Source organism: Cynoglossus semilaevis, chromosome 18 (assembly GCF_000523025.1).
Source record: "Cynoglossus semilaevis isolate Cse_v1.0 chromosome 18, Cse_v1.0, whole genome shotgun sequence".
Classification (NCBI taxonomy): Eukaryota; Metazoa; Chordata; class Actinopteri; order Pleuronectiformes; family Cynoglossidae; genus Cynoglossus; species Cynoglossus semilaevis.
The window spans coordinates 12,503,053-12,519,785 of NC_024324.1; the positions used below are offsets into that span (position 1 = coordinate 12,503,053).

General features: G+C 44.8%; 1 protein-coding gene across 2 annotated transcripts in view; it reads left to right on the top strand.

Annotated features, from left to right (window-relative positions):
• The window catches only part of LOC103394525 (ephrin-A3-like), a 70,593-nt gene extending 53,860 nt beyond the window's left edge, over positions 1–16,733 (top strand). For both annotated transcript variants that reach the window (XM_025065177.1, XM_008331872.3), the window contains 4 exons: positions 6,908–7,209; positions 7,985–8,050; positions 9,426–9,503; positions 15,606–16,733. In XM_025065177.1, coding sequence (XP_024920945.1) covers positions 6,908–7,209; positions 7,985–8,050; positions 9,426–9,503; positions 15,606–15,724 — 565 coding nt within the window. In that variant the 3' untranslated portion in view covers positions 15,725–16,733. The remainder of the gene's footprint in view (positions 1–6,907; positions 7,210–7,984; positions 8,051–9,425; positions 9,504–15,605) is intronic.

Genomic DNA, 16,733 nt, shown 5'->3' on the forward strand with positions numbered 1-16,733 from the left:
CCGCCCTCCAGCCTCCACCCCCTCACCTGCTACTATCTGCCGTGTGCTCTCCCCTGGCAGCCTTCAGCAGCCTGTGCAGCCTCCACTAACTAGCTGTACACTCCCACTCACATGAAAATGATGATGAGACAGCAAAAGCTGCACAGAGACAATGCACAGGGGGGAGGAGAGTGAGCGGCAGGGGGAGTAAAAACACACGGGCGGCCGCGGGATCAGAACCATCACTCTTTTTTTATGCACTTTAACCACAGATACGTCCACGTCCGCCGTCTCGGCCTCTGCTTTTGTTTCCTCTCGTCATCCGTCACCTCCTTCCCTCACCCCCGCTGCCTCCCCCGTCCTCTCTGGAACTTGTGTTCAGTTCCACCTCCTCCTCTTCATTTTCTATTTTTCTCCCCTCCACCTTGATTTCTTCCAATGCCCCACAACCTTTCCGTCTTGTCCCACTAAGTGGACTGCTGATAGAACAGCGCACACACCTTGTGGGACCCTGCGCCTCCTGTCAACCAGCAGCCTTTCTCCTCACCCCACCCTAGTTTTTTACACTCTCTTCCTCCTGTTTTCCCGCCTCACTGGCTCCTCATTTTTCCTTCACTTATTTTTTCGTTCCTGCTCTGACGCGTTTCATGGAAATAAAGCTCTTCCACGTGCGGTGCAGCGGCGTGCAGAGTGAAAACTACAGCAGTCTTGGATGTTCAGATTGGGGATGTTGCTGTTAGTCAGTGTTTCCTCAAAAAAGGTTTAAAACAGACCATATTTCCTAGTTGAGAAAACGTATTTTTTCCTCGCTGTGCTTCAGTCTGTAGAAAAACACTCTTAATCAAGAGTAAGAAACAGTTCCACTCTCCACAAATATCAGAAAAACCCCAACACCAGAGGGATTCCTCCTTCCAGATGCACATGACAGCAGCGTCAGGAGAACCACAGACGAGTTCAAGTCATTACTGGGTTTATTTTTTAGCTAAAATTCTCCATCAATTTGATTTTTTTTTTCTCTGTTTGAGTCTAAGTTTACATCAGGTTGTTTTTGTTTTTTTCATCCGAGCCTGAGATTTGACAACAACAAACACAGACTGACAGCCCACAGAGATTAAAAACACCTCTCAGGACCTCGCATCAAATGTGTCGCAGTCAGGCTCCAATTGAAACCGAATGGTTATTTTTCTTTTTCGTTTCTTACTTTAGTCTTTTTCCCCTCTGCCAGAACAATTGCATATTGGACATGAACGTGGCCCAAACATCCATTAAAGTTGCAGCAAAAAATTGAAAAACAATGAAAAAAAACCCCAGATTCTGGCAGATTGAGAATGGGGTGTTCATTCAAACGGGCTTGGCAGCTGTCCTCAGTGGCCACCTCTGGGATGGTTGGGTGGAGCTGCAGCAGGACTGGAGGGCACAGGTGTCAGACAAAGACAAGCCAAACTGATTCTTCACAACAAAACGCTCTCTTCTGAATTCTCTGGTGAAGTTTTCCAGTTGTCATTATCTCCTCTGCTCCGTGGTCAGTGAAGAAAATGTCTTTTCCTTTTTCAGAACATTACCTGGTTATCTTTGGTATATTTAGTATGTCTTATCATGGTGGCCAGATGCTGTGCTTCGCCCCCTGGTGTTTACATTCTACTACCTGGTATTTCATCACTACTAGAAGACAGTGTGGTCCTAATACATGCCACGAATGAGTTTGTATTTTTTCCTATATTTTTAAAATACGCAAAAAAAAAAATCTTGATCTGATTTGTGCACATAATGGATCAGTGACCCATGTGTTTGTCATCTACAGTATTCAGCATTTAAAAAATAACATGACTGGTGTGTGATATTATGTCAAAGCTGGAGCTGCCAGCAGGTTGAGATGAAGACCTCAGAGAAGAGGAGTGTGGTGCAGCGGCACATGATTACAGTTACAGTAAATGAGGCAGGGGATAAGAGTGAGAACCAGGCAGATGATCCACTGTGGCACAGCCTGAAGGGAGCGGCTGAGGAGGAGGAGGACCCCATGGTCCCTTCATAAACGGGTATTCTTGGGGATGGAAATAGAAATATAAAACATTATGTAGAGCTGAAAAAAAAGAGAAACACCAGAGGGATTCCTCCTTCCAGATGCACATGACAGCAGCGTCAGGAGAACCACAGACGAGTTCAAGTCATTACTGGGTTTATTTTTTAGCTAAAATTCTCCATCAATTTGATTTTTTTTTTCTCTGTTTGAGTCTAAGTTTACATCAGGTTGTTTTTGTTTTTTTCATCCGAGCCTGAGATTTGACAACAACAAACACAGACTGACAGCCCACAGAGATTAAAAACACCTCTCAGGACCTCGCATCAAATGTGTCGCAGTCAGGCTCCAATTGAAACCGAATGGTTATTTTTCTTTTTCGTTTCTTACTTTAGTCTTTTTCCCCTCTGCCAGAACAATTGCATATTGGACATGAACGTGGCCCAAACATCCATTAAAGTTGCAGCAAAAAATTGAAAAACAATGAAAAAAAACCCCAGATTCTGGCAGATTGAGAATGGGGTGTTCATTCAAACGGGCTTGGCAGCTGTCCTCAGTGGCCACCTCTGGGATGGTTGGGTGGAGCTGCAGCAGGACTGGAGGGCACAGGTGTCAGACAAAGACAAGCCAAACTGATTCTTCACAACAAAACGCTCTCTTCTGAATTCTCTGGTGAAGTTTTCCAGTTGTCATTATCTCCTCTGCTCCGTGGTCAGTGAAGAAAATGTCTTTTCCTTTTTCAGAACATTACCTGGTTATCTTTGGTATATTTAGTATGTCTTATCATGGTGGCCAGATGCTGTGCTTCGCCCCCTGGTGTTTACATTCTACTACCTGGTATTTCATCACTACTAGAAGACAGTGTGGTCCTAATACATGCCACGAATGAGTTTGTATTTTTTCCTATATTTTTAAAATACGCAAAAAAAAAAATCTTGATCTGATTTGTGCACATAATGAATCAGTGACCCATATGTTTGTCATCTACAGTATTCAGCATTTAAAAAACAACATGACTGGTGTGTGATATTATGTCAAAGCTGGAGCTGCCAGCAGGTTGAGATGAAGACCTCAGAGAAGAGGAGTGTGGTGCAGCGGCACATGATTACAGTTACAGTAAATGAGGCAGGGGATAAGAGTGAGAACCAGGCAGATGATCCACTGTGGCACAGCCTGAAGGGAGCGGCTGAGGAGGAGGAGGACCCCATGGTCCCTTCATAAACGGGTATTCTTGGGGATGGAAATAGAAATATAAAACATTATGTAGAGCTGAAAAAAAAGAGAACAGGAAGCTGATTATTAATTTAAAAAAAAATACATATATATATTTAAAGGACACAGGACATCACTGCATTTACAATCCTGCATTTAAGGTTAGACGCTGAAATTAATGACAATGAAATGGTACCAATGTGTTAAGGTTAGACGCTGAAATTAATGACAGTGAAATGGTACCTATGTGTGTATATGTACAAGTATATTTGGACAGTATATGTAAATATAAAAATGTATTGTATGTATGTCTACATATAATACATATAATTCAAAATATATGTATATATGTACACATATATTCAAGGCAAATAGATTCATAATATCCTTACTATGTGTGTATATGTACAAGTATATTTGGACAGTATATGTAAATATAAAAATGTATTGTATGTATGTCTACATATAATACATATAATTCAAAATATATGTATATATGTACACATATATTCAAGGCAAATAGATTCATAATATCCTTACATATATATATTATAGAAATATATTTCAATAGATGTATCTATACATATAGATACATATATACTGTGTTTATATATGCATACATACATATACACATATATACTATATATTTTTATATATGTTGTTTATGAATCTATGACTGAATCTTCATTCTCATTAAAAACATATTTAGAAAGAATCAAATTAAAATCACATTAAACGGCGCTGGTGGTTGAATGTTCCACTTCCACAGCCAGTGAATTACTTCGGCTCCAAATCTGGTTCTTTGTTCACTTTGGTGTCTGACAATAATTGGACACAACAGGCAATTTACAGATGTCAACAGCGACTCTCTCAGATCGCACTGGCCATTTTTCATGCGCTGACATTTTATTTATTTATTTATTTCACGCACAAAAATCATCAACGGACGACTTTTAAAATGTAGAGCATGGACCCCACCTCAAACAACATCCCACCCGCCCACACACACACACACACACCACGCGTCCATAATGACACGGTTGAAGGTACAACACACACCGTTCTACTCCTTCATTGTCTCGTCTTCCTCCTCTCCCCCAATTCCAAACTTCCACCCCCAATATCCCCCCCTCTAAATATAGTCCTTTTGAAGCATGGCACTGTTGTCTCTTCTCGCAACACTGCAAGACAAAAGTCTGTCATCTCACATCTGAGCAGCAGCAGCAGAGAGAGAACGACCAGATAAGATTGATGGGCCCCCAGAATGACGAGAACCGATATTCATCTGCCTGGCTCTGTCTCTCTGTGTGTGTGTGTGTGTGTGTGTGTGTGTAAATGAGGAGATGAAACAAAGGACGGTGGATAATAGAGGAGGAGATGATCCAAGGAAAGGGGAGCAGTTGTAACTCCACGGTGATAAAGACGACGCCACTGAAATAGAGAGAGATGTTATGACATTTGTGATCCTCACTTTGTAATTGAATAATAATCCCCCTGGAGGCCTGACCTAGTAACGCATCCTAATGTAAAGGTGTGTGACAGCGTGTACGGCCGTGTTGCTGCTACCACACACAGCTAGGGTGGAAGAATATCTCTGTGTGTGTGTGTGAGAGAGAGAGAGAACAAACACAGAGAGACCGGAGCCAGGAAAGAAACGAAATCTGTGATTTGGAAATGAAGACAGTAGGTGTCGTTGGTGGAACACAGTGCAGTGCAACACCATCACCTACTGGCACTAACGGGTCATTGCAGCCAGTCCAGTTCAGTGCAAGTTCATGCATCACTGGAGGCGAGGACAATTCCCGTCTCATCAGCTCACCTGCAGGAGCCCTTCTAATGACTTTTACTTTGTATAATTACAGATTGTGTCATTTACATAATAAATTTACTCTGTAATAAAAACCGCCATGATCACAGCAAGGTGGCGGAATGTTAAATCATTTCACATCATCGACCTGGTTGTTCAACCAGGAGGCGTTAAAGGCTGTGTGAGAACAGTGTTTAATCACACAGACACACACACACACGTGTAATAGAAACCGGCATTAACATAAAGCTGTGTTGACAGACATCAACATCTGCTCAGAATATCAACGCAAATGCAGTGCAACATGGACATTGATTATGAAATGGTGACTCCTGGTCTTCCTGTATGGATCTGTGTCAGCCTAGAGGCTGGTCAGGGTATTGGCCCCAGTCAACAGTGTATGTAATTAGGCATCAACACTTCTGTTCTTCTGTCTGCAGTGGACAGCAGTCAGTGTTCAGTGGCGTCAGGCTTCGTTCAGTTGGTCTAACAGAGGCTGATGTTTCTTTGAAAAGTTAATAACAGAAATAGAAATTAACCAGATTTTCCCTTTTATTTAAAAAACAAAGTCTGGGTTGTTTAGCAGCCACCACTTCAGAAGAGCTGGGCTCGGTCCGTTATGTAGACCATGCTCAGGCCATACATCCACACTGACAGGTTCTCCTTCCGCCTCAGTGATCCAGCCGGTAGCTGACTCACGGGGGAGAGACAAGAACACTAATTATAGTTCTCAATATATCAGGAGCGTGTCAGGATGTCTGTTTGTTTCTTGAAGGGGAAAAGACACGAAGCAGTAGTTTATCTGATGGAGAAAGTGGGGTTTGTTTACTTAGTGCTGTTGGTTTGGCTTTATTTTTTTATTTAAAAATGTTTGTGTCAGTGCAGTATCACTAAGATGTGAAGGTAGGGTGGAGCAGGTGGAGACAACGATCAGGGCTGATGTTTGACTGAACGATGGGAGACTGGTGTTAGCTTGAGCTGCTAATGACTAGTTAATGAGGAGTTAGTTAGTAGTAAACAGGTGATCCAACGCTGCAGGCACTAAATCTTTTTCCAAACATGGGTACATGGTCCCCTAGTTATACGTGTAGGTGTTGTACACAGAAGTAGTACAAAAAATGTCCAAAGGAGTGAAGAGTTGTGAATGTTTGACCATAACATTATGGTCAACATCACCAGACCTTATTTATTAACACGTCTGATTACGAAACCCTCCACCTCTCTGTAAACCCATCTGCACCTCTTACTACACTTTTTTTGTCCATTTCACTAACCTTGTGCATGTCGGGTGCCACGCTCAAGTACTTTTATGCCGTACTATAAGGCCTGGCTCCAGAGAGACAAGACAAGACACAAAGCAGAGTTTCCTCTTGGTAGCACGCGGAAATGAAACCCTTCTGGCGATGATGCATTGGCCCACGTGTAAAAAGCCACACTGCTTCCAACAAATGTCGGCGTTCACTGCCAAATATGTATTTCTCTCAGTGGTGTGTAATCAGAATGGCATCAAGAAGCTCTGAACATCAGTCTCACAGTTTAAAACGCCACAGTCAACTCCTTCCTCCTGATGTTTTGTTTTTTCTTCGTTTACCTCTACTCATCCATCATTCCACCTAGTTTGGCTCTCAGCAAATGTACATAAATCATCAGTTCAGCCCCAGTGAAGTCATCCTATTATCAAGTTATTTTCTGTTTGTTTGTTTGTTGATTTTGTGGTTATTTGCGAGCTGGAAAAAGCAAACCTCTTCTGGCAGCGACGATGAATAGCAATTAAATAAGCATGGTAGAAAAAACAATTCATTATTTGCCATCTGTGTTGCCAGTATGTATTTTTGTCCCTGTTTGTTTCTAATCCAACTTCTAACTTTGTCTCTGTTCTTTTTTTAATCCAGGCTGCGACGTGAGGGCTACACCGTGCAGGTCAGTGTGAACGACTACCTGGACATCTACTGCCCACACTACAACACCACCCAGAGGGGAACGTTAGACCGCGCCGTGGCCGAGCAGTACATCCTCTACATGGTCAGCTACCGCGGCTACCGAACCTGTGACCCCCAGATGGGCTTCAAACGCTGGGAGTGCAACCGGCCCCACGCACCCCACGCCCCCATCAAGTTCTCGGAGAAGTTCCAGCGCTACAGCGCTTTCTCGCTGGGCTACGAGTTCAACGTGGGCCAGGAGTACTACTATATCTGTGAGTCTGGTCACCTCCTGAGGTGGACAGAAGGAGCCTCGGGGGCTGTGTGTGTGTGTTCATGTTTTATGGATCCATGGTGTGTGTGGGTTCAGTGGTTTCTACTGGGGAAAGGCAGCAGGCGGTGTTTGGCCGCCTTTACGTAACTCCAAAGGTACTGTTTCTAGAATTGTTGTCTTTGATCCTGCTGGGCTACTGTAGAAATGCGGGATGTTTGTATTCAAGAGGGACCAGGTTTGAAAAAATAAAAAAATACCTCACAGTACACCTGGTACACCTGGACTAGTTTTGAACAGAGTACTACAAAAACTACAAAGTATACAGTACTTGAAAATAGTTCAAATAATAAAATGTCAAAGGCCATGACTGGCCCCCATACCCTACTTTTGTCACACCTCATTATGTATGCTAAAAAAAGAAACTGACTTTGGTTTTGGATGAAAATCTCTCTCTGTTGAAGGAACAACAACTGTTAGTTTTCTAAGGACGCTGGAAAACATATTCATGAAGATAATCTGCACTTCTGCCGATAAATTACACTGACTTGACCTTTAATATGAAATTCTAATGAGGCCGTTCTCCCCTCTGTTGCTGCTCGTCCACAGTTATTGATGGGATGATTGTGTTTCTAATAGAATCTGGGGTTCAGTCGAGGACGGACCGGTGCTGGGCTCCAGCGCTTTTCAGTTTTTACAGATTGCTGATGGGGCTGATGCCTGCAGAGGGCACACCACTGCCATGTGTGTTTCTGTGTGTGTGTGTGTGTGTGTTACAGCCACCCCCACCCACCACCACGGCCACAGCTGCCTGAGACTGCGCGTCTACGTCTGCTGCTCCACGGGTGAGACCTGCTGTAATATCTCCAGTTTTTCTCCCACTCATTTAATGCAATTTCCTTTTCTTTCATTGTCACTTTGTCTTCACTTTGCCTTTTCCTGCAGTCTCTCTGTATAAAGTCGGCACATAAAAACACACAGAAACAAAGACGGAGAGGTAGAGAGAGAAAAGAGCTATAGATCTGACAATCATGTCAGGGAGAGAGAGAGGGAGGGAGAGGGAGAGAGAGGCTGTCTCCACAAAGGGTTTGATGATAACGACTTCTCTCCTCAAAGCCTCACTCTGAGTGCTTAATGTTGTTCTCCATCTCTGTGCTATTACAGTAATGCTCCATCTCTCCCTGTGAACGACGTGCTCCTGTGAAGCCGCACAAAAGATGGAGAAGGAAAATGACACATTAAACTGAAAGATGGCGCTCTTTCTGCCAACCTCCTCTCACTTTGTCACTCTCCATCTTTCTCCTCCTCATCTCTCTTGACCATTTCGCCCTGTGTCTTCCTCACTGTCTGTCGCATCGGTCCTGATGTGAATGGTGGTGGCGGCGTGTGTGTGTGTGTGTGTGTGTTGTTCTCCCTGCTCCTCACACCCCTGCAGGCCTTTGATCAGAGCCCAGTGCTGAACGTCTCCCCTCTCTCCTCTCACCTTGTCAGCACTAATACATCTGACACTTAGACCAGTGTCAGCCCCTGTGTACACAACCTCCCCCCCCCCCCCCTCACCCCCCCGCCTTATAACAGTGTCACGGTTCATCTATGGCTGTATGTCTGTATGTGTGTGTCCCACAGCAGTGGAACCACACGAGTCCTGTTGGTGTCTGTCTGTCCTCGTCCACTTGTTAGACGTTAATCTAAAGTGTGTGTATTTATACATAAATAAATATACATAGATATACAGTATATATATATAGACATACACGTATATGTATCTACATGTGTTTGTATATGTACATGCATACATACATGTACATATATATCTATGTATATACTGTGTATACATATATATCAGCCACCATCTCTGTGAAGTACATCATCAACGTCGGAGGCTCAGTGACTCAACGCATTCATTTAACATTAAAAAAAAAATCACAGCGATGCTTTCAGCAAAGCCAAACATCGTTCATTCATGGCTAATTTGTCAGACAGACAGTAATTCTGTGTCTAGACGAGCAGTAAATGGAATAATGATTTCAATCTTCAGATGGAGGCCAGGATTCAGCCCACAGTCCAGGGTTTCTTCATGGGTTTTTGGTGTCTGTCACACACACACACACACACATATTCCCCCTCCTACGTCTGCGGCTATATTTGTACACAACTTAATGATGCCTGAAGTGAACACTGTAGTCAGTTTTGTCGTGTCTGTGTGCTGGTGTTTTCCAGTGTCCCAGGCGGACGAGGACTCCAGTCAGACTTCACCTGACTACACCGTCAGGCCAAACATCAAGATACACAACCTCGGTGAGTGCTCCCACATTTGTTCCCGTCTTACTGAAAATAAGCAGCAGCCAACGTCCAGATGCTGTCGCAGTGTTTGGCACAGCCCGATGTGGATACAGTATGGACCCGTTTTTTGTTGCTGGGTGAAGGCGCAGAGGTCAAAGTTCATTCTTAAATGGAACATTTGTTGTTGTTTTTCTCTCTCGGGAGTTCAGCAGAGGAGTAGAACAAATGAAGACTGTCTGAAGACTTACACTAATTGAGGAGTGCTGCACTGATGCAGTCCAGTTGTTGTAAATGTATGGGTTGCATTAGAGCGGATACGTGGTGTATGTGGGACCTGATGCCAGGATGATGTCAGTGGAGGGGCATGTGTTTTCACTGGAGGCCTAACTATGACATCAAGGTTTATACTACAGTACACTGTACTCCAAACACAGAGGTTACAGTGTCATTTACACTACGGTGGATGACATTCGATCCCACACAGCCCAGAGAAGTGGGCTGCAACCTAAACACGTAAAGAGACATTTTCTATAGTTTTGCCAGTAAATAAAACTGTGAGAGCTGCGAGGACACTGTGACCATACGTCTGGAGCCAGTAGTTCAGTGTATGAAGTACTGTAGTAATACTGTAGAGTTATACTCTGAGGCAGCCAACGGTTTCTAACAGGGGAATTCCAGTGTGTACTCAACTGAACATGCTCAAAATATCACCCCAAGTACAATGGAACATGAACTGCCGTTGATCTTTCGACAGATCTAGTTCTTTCTAAGTGATAGAAACAAATTAACCATTTCCTAATTTTAGACTTGGCCACTTACAGTAAGTGGTTCGCACTAATGTTGTGTCTCTTTGGTCCAAATGGTCCTAAAGCACCGAGCCAATGAAATGGCACATCACCGGGGTGTTTCACAGATGCTGTAAATACAGAGACTATTCTCCGTTAATGGGAAACACATTTAAGTCAGGAATCCCAAGTCTCTGGTCATTTTACCATCACAGATGATCATCAGAGTTGGGTTACAAAGTTCATTTTCATTTTCCTTAAAACGTACAGGAAACCAAAGCGTTAAAAAAACCTTCATCATGACAATTATAGTCCAGAAACAGTACCACAGGTGTGCATTCACTACAGATAAATCCGTCTCTTTCTTCTCTGCACAAACTTCTCAGGGTCAGCAGAGGTCTGGGGAGGAATGAAAGGTCCGTGTTTACTCAAGGAGAAAAAAAAAAAAGAGAACCCTGTCAGCGAGCGGTGGAATTGTGCAGCTGAGTGGTTACATAAACCGGCTATTTTTCTTTCCCTTTCCTCCATTCTCGTCTCAAACAAAAGCCTCTTGCTGGGAATCATTTAGCAGGATTGTTTCTGGGAGCTGTAGGCAGTGTGTGAGCGCCAGGGCTCAGAGAGTGTGACCCGCCTGAGATGGGAACCCAGATCAGCTGAGTCAGAGTGAAAAGAGTTCTTGAACCGTTGGCCACGAGCACTTTCACAGCAAGAGAGGGAGAACACAGAGAGGTGAGAAAAGTGGGGGAGACAAGTGTTCAGAGTGTGTGGTGATGGGATGGAGGGAGAAAGTCAGGGAGAGGAAGTCAGGGAGATAAAAACATGAAGGAGGCAGTGAAAGAGAAATGTAGGAGGAGAGTGTCTGACAGAGAAAGAGAGGGAAGGACAGATAAGATATACAGAGGGAGGCAGATAAAACCCAGAGTGGGTGCAGGGGGAGACGCAGAGGGGAGGGGAGAGGAGAGGCTCGGCGCTGGCTGAATTGCTCAGCACTAACTCAGGCTGGAGCTTACGTAGAATTTAATATAAAAAAACACTCTGTGGCTCGGCATCATAAAGATCCCAGCCTGCGGCGCTGTCGTGCATTTTAGAGAATACATTTGGAGACATAACACACACACACACACGCACACAGGTATTTGTGTTCCGTGAGCACCTCACACAGACAATGCATTCCCCCAGAGTCTCAGCCCAACCTCACCTATCACAAATAAAATGTCTAATCTTAATCCTCTCCTTAACTCTAATCTGATCTTAATCCTAATCCAAACTCCAAACTAACCCTGAAAAACCCTCAGATACTCGGCGGAGACCACACAAGGACAACCTGCCCCCCCTCCCTTCCCCCCCCCCCCCCCTCCCCCCCCCCCCCAACCAGAGATTTTACCGCAACACTATGTCTACTGTTTATTAGCAACACACACAAACAGACTTTTATAAACAGTGTCTGCCCCCGGTGGCTGTTCTGACCACTGCACACCCACTCATGACTCACCCTCAGGACTAGACCAGCCCACAGACGGGCTCCACGTCAACAGGGTCGACTGACCGTCAACTTTATTAGCTTATTATTAGCCTTTTCCTCCACGTCTCCGTTCCCTGATTCAGCCCAGTGTTTTCACTGAATCGATTAAAGAGACTCAGCGGAGTGGACCAGTCTGTGGGCCGGGGCCCTGACCTCTGACCCTGACTGAGTCCACACTCCTCTCAGAGTTCCATATTTAAACTGAAGATACTGCGAATACTAGAAACTTGTGTACTGTAACTGTAGTAATACTGCAGAATACTGTGGACCAGTGGTGACTGAAGAAAAAAACACAAACTAGAGTTGGATGCAGCAGAGAGTTTTGGGCCTCTGGTCTGTTATAGTCTGGCTTTTGACCTTTTGACCTTTGCCTGTACCTGCCCTGTTGAAGCTAACGTTAGCCCAGGGGTCAGTGCCTACAGCAGGGTGATCTGCCCTGAGGTGAATGTGTAGACTTGAAGTGATCAGAATGCAACCGGTGCGTCTTCTTCTTGCTGTCAGTCAAACCTAAGGAGCTTTATCGCCACCTACAGGCTGAAGTTCCCAGTGTGCCAGTGATTAGGGAACCGGGGATTTTAACAAGGCCTTTCTTTAGTCCAAATAAATAAATTGATTAGTTGTTTCAGAGAACCTGATTGGTTCTCTCCGGGTATTTACCTCCATTAGAGACACGTCCAAACAAAGCAGAGGTTTATTAAACTTTAAATGTTCAGTATTTTATGTGCCATTGTACTAAATTTCACCTTTTTGTTTTAATTTTTAAACCGTTAGCAGCACGCCTCTGTTCTGCTGTTTTCATCATAAATAATACATTCAGTTCAATTTGTTATTTTGGAGGATGTTTTAGCAAAACACGCTAACATTCTTCCAGCTTCTGGAGTGAATTAATCAGGATTTAACTCAGGAGCCCAGCAGTCTGGTTTGTACACTTCATGATTCTCCTTCTGTGAAACACATCTCCTTTAACCTTCTCCTCTGCAGCACCTTTTTTTTTTGGAGCGACCAGTGATGTTTGAGCAGGCGGTGGTTGCCCACATGGTAAATGATCCATGTGGAGAGAGAGAGAGAGAGAGAGAGATATAGTTAGCATTTACAAAAATATTTATATTTTTTATAGTTTAATAATAGAAACTAAATAATGGAAATGAATGAAGTTCCCACCTCTTTACTACTTTTGTTCTTCTACCTCCAGTGATGAGAGTCACAGTCATTTTCTCTCTGGATTTTCGGGCCCTTGTGGTGCTAGTAAATGTACCATTAAAGGGATCTACGCCTGGTAGAACCGTCTCAGGAACAGTTGTGTGGCCTCCGTCCCCAGAGTTTTATCCGTTCGGCTGATGTAAATGTTTGGGTTCACACAGTTTCTGCAGTTGTTAGCTGCACTGCATTTTTCAAGAAAGTTGCAAATTACAGAGGAACTGAGTCTTCCAGTCCCTTTACAGGCACCACGAGTTGCACCGATGTGATTCATGCCTCGTGTAATTGTTCTGTGGCTATTTTTATGAGCGCGGCTCCGAGTGAACATAAAATCCCACCTACGGCGTTTTGATTGTTCTGAGAGTCTCTCATTGTTCCAGCTAACATCATCAATGGTTAGCTAGAACAGCGGCGACGTCGGTGCCGGCTACACTGTCAGAGTCTGACGACTTAAAGTTTTCCCCACGCAGGTCTGAGTGTAGAGGACAGAACATGTCCTTCACACCAGACCTGTCCAAACTGGCCGTCCAATCCAACGCAGGTTCAACAGTTTTATTTGGCAGCGAACGTTTCCTGGTCACCAGTCTGCTGCTGAGGCTGTGGGTGGTTTATCGTGGACGGGGGAGCTGCCCCAGCATGTCCCGCTGTTGTTATACACCTCACAGACAAGACTGCGTCTGATTGCGTGCTCGGAAATTGATTGCTGCATCCTGAAATTGTACCGTGATGTTAAGTGTGGCGGCGAGGACCTTTTGGTGAACTTGTTATTGCCTGTGGCACCGCGTCGTCCTCCATATTCATCTTCCAAGGGCAGACTCTCTAAACAACAAGGGCTCAGGAGAGGAGTGCACACGACGCACGGCGTGATTGTCAAGAACCTGTCCACAGAGCTCCTATAAACATAAGGCTGGCGGGAGAGTTTGTGTTCCACCTCTGCTCAGGCTGATGTGACCGGAGGCCCCCACCGTGGCCCGCGCCCCACCGTGGACCGCAGGCCCCACTGTGGCCCGCAGGCCCACTGTGGCCCGCGGCCCCACTGTGGCCCGCAGGCCCACTGTGGCCCGCGGCCCCACTGTGGCCCGCGGCCCCACTGTGGCCCGCAGGCCCACTGTGAGCCTCTGCTCTGTTTTCGTTGTCATTGTGTCGTAGCGCGGTGTGAATGTCACCGTCGTGTGTCACACTCGCTGACAGATGTGTGTGTGTGTGTGTGTTCGTCTGGGACAGGACAAACCAGAGCAGCTGGACGGTTTGGTCTCAAATGGGGGAAAACAAAATTCCGTACATTCGCCGTGTGTCAGCTGTCAAGTGGCCGCCGCCGTCTGTCTGTCTGTTATCTTTTACCACCTTCCTTGTTGTTCTTCACTGTCAATTAATCACTTGGAGATTCAGGACGCAGCAGATAAGACTGTGCTGTCACAGTCAAACATCAGCTCATACCAGACACACAAATGCAAAGTAGAGAAAACAGCTTTAGTTTCACCTGCTGGCGTCTGTGTCTGTGGCTGAAATGGTGTGAACTCATAGTTGAACAGACGTGAGTTTTCACACTCTGTACTCTGAGAAACCGTAAGATCTTTACCTGAGAAAAAATATTCCAAATATGATAGTTATATAAAAGACTCTTTTGACAGAATATCAAAAAGGTCTCCAAAAGATCGTTAATGGACCAAAAGTGACCCCTGAGCCACATTTTAGACATGCTCAAACTCCTGGTATGCTGGAGTTGTCGGTTTTCTTTTTGTTTTGCTTTTCTTTTCTTTTTTTCAAATACTAAAGGTACAAATACAGCTCCATACATCAGGCCAAGGTCTCAGTCCACTGACCAACCAAGAAAAACAATTCACTGCAGTAATCGTCATCTTTTTACACCTTCAGACTCTGATCTCTTTCATCTTCCACACCCTCTCCTCTAATCTCCCTACATCCAGCTCTGTAATGTCCTAAATTGACTGGCGTCAGTCACAAATTGCAGCTTTCTTCCACACTTAGTTAGATTACCTGATAGGGACCAAAAAGAAACACATGTTTTGCTCACATCTGACTGCAGCTGGGCCAGACTTTAAGTGTGACAGATTTGTGAAACAGCACTCCTGTGTTCAGTCCCGGGTCGTGCTTTTCTCCAGTCTTTATTCCTGCAGGTAACAACCCTCTAAATATAATGTTAAAGCATTAGCTGCAGACAGACCATAATGACTCCGGCTCTCGCTGAAAATGTTTCCTTCACTTTTCGCCCCACAGCCAGTGTGCTGTTGTGTCTGATCATTAGAAAAGCCACAGTCATTTGGTTTGATTGAAGTCCCTCCAGGTTCCAAACTTTGTTGGTGTGAAATGAAGAATAGGAGGAAAACAAAAGACGGACCGGGAACAGAAGTGTTTTAATTTTCCTTCCCGTGGGGGTAAATAGCCATATGTAGCACTGTTGATGCTAATTGCTGGTTTGTTGATAATTGCATCACTCCCCCCCCCCCTTCTTTTGTCACTGCATATGTTTAAAACATAATTTGCATGCATCCCACTAAGTGTTTGGAGTGATGAATTAATAATGTGCTAACGGTTCGTTTCCCTTCTGTCCTCTCTCGTTCTCCCTTCTTTTGTTTATCTTCTCCTCTTCAGACGAGTTTAACCCCGAAGTTCCCAAACTGGAGAAAAGTGTCAGCGGCAGCAGCCCAACGCGTGACCGCCTCCTTCTCACGGTGGCGATGCTGCTCGTCTCCATCGTGCTGCTCTCCTAGCGACTGCCGCGGACTGTGACACTCGATGCATCGATGGACGGCCTTGTCAAAAGGGCTTTGGAATCAAGTTTTTTTTTTTTTGGATGTGAGAGTGGACAGAAATGAGGACGAGGAAAAAGGAAAAGTACGATTCTCTGAGAACATAAAAGGTAGAGGCCTTTTTTTCACCACATGCATTCTGACTCTGTACCTGGGCGGCATTATCATATGAATGGCGCAGCATTTTCATGAAGACCTGTTTGTTTGCCACCAACCTGGAGACCACGGCCAATATTCACACACACACAATTAAATGCTGCCCTGGTGCCTGGAGCTGGACGCAGACCACAACCACCATTTTTGTAGCATAGATGGATTTCAAATCACCTGAGGAGTTTATGAAGGGGCCGAGTTTAAAAGGAGCCCCGAGGTAGAGAAGCCAGCTTTTATGTGTGAAGGAACAGGCTGGACTCTGGAGACGGTGATGATCTCACCGGGCTGAGACAGGATGTTCATAAAAGAGGAGAGAGGAAAAAAAGAAGTAGTGAGTGATGAAAACTGCCACCACAGTCCTGGACGTTGAGGAATGTTTTCAGGCCGAAGTAATAGAGGTGCTGATAATAAAAAGCCTGAAGGTGTTTCTACAGAAGAGAAGAAGGAAAGACTTTTTCTGGGTGAAGATATCCACAGACCTTTCAAGAATCCATTTTCTGCAGATGTTAAAAGTACCCGTGGCTTTGTGATAGGTGCCGACGCGACGCCTGCGTTTCTTAGGAGATAGCGAGTATCATCCAAGGACTAGTCCGTTGTCTGCAGTTCTTGCCTTCACACAAAAGCCCTGTAGAAAAGTACAGACCCTGGACTAGTCATTTGATGGCACTTAGATGTGGTAGATGTGCTAGAAGTGTGTTTTGTTCCGATGATGCTTTTTACCCGCAGCACTCGCCGTAGATTCTACAGATGTCGACTCTTTCTCCTTGACAGTCATTGAGTGTACCACTAATTTTCCAGCCTCTCCCGGTAGCAGGAC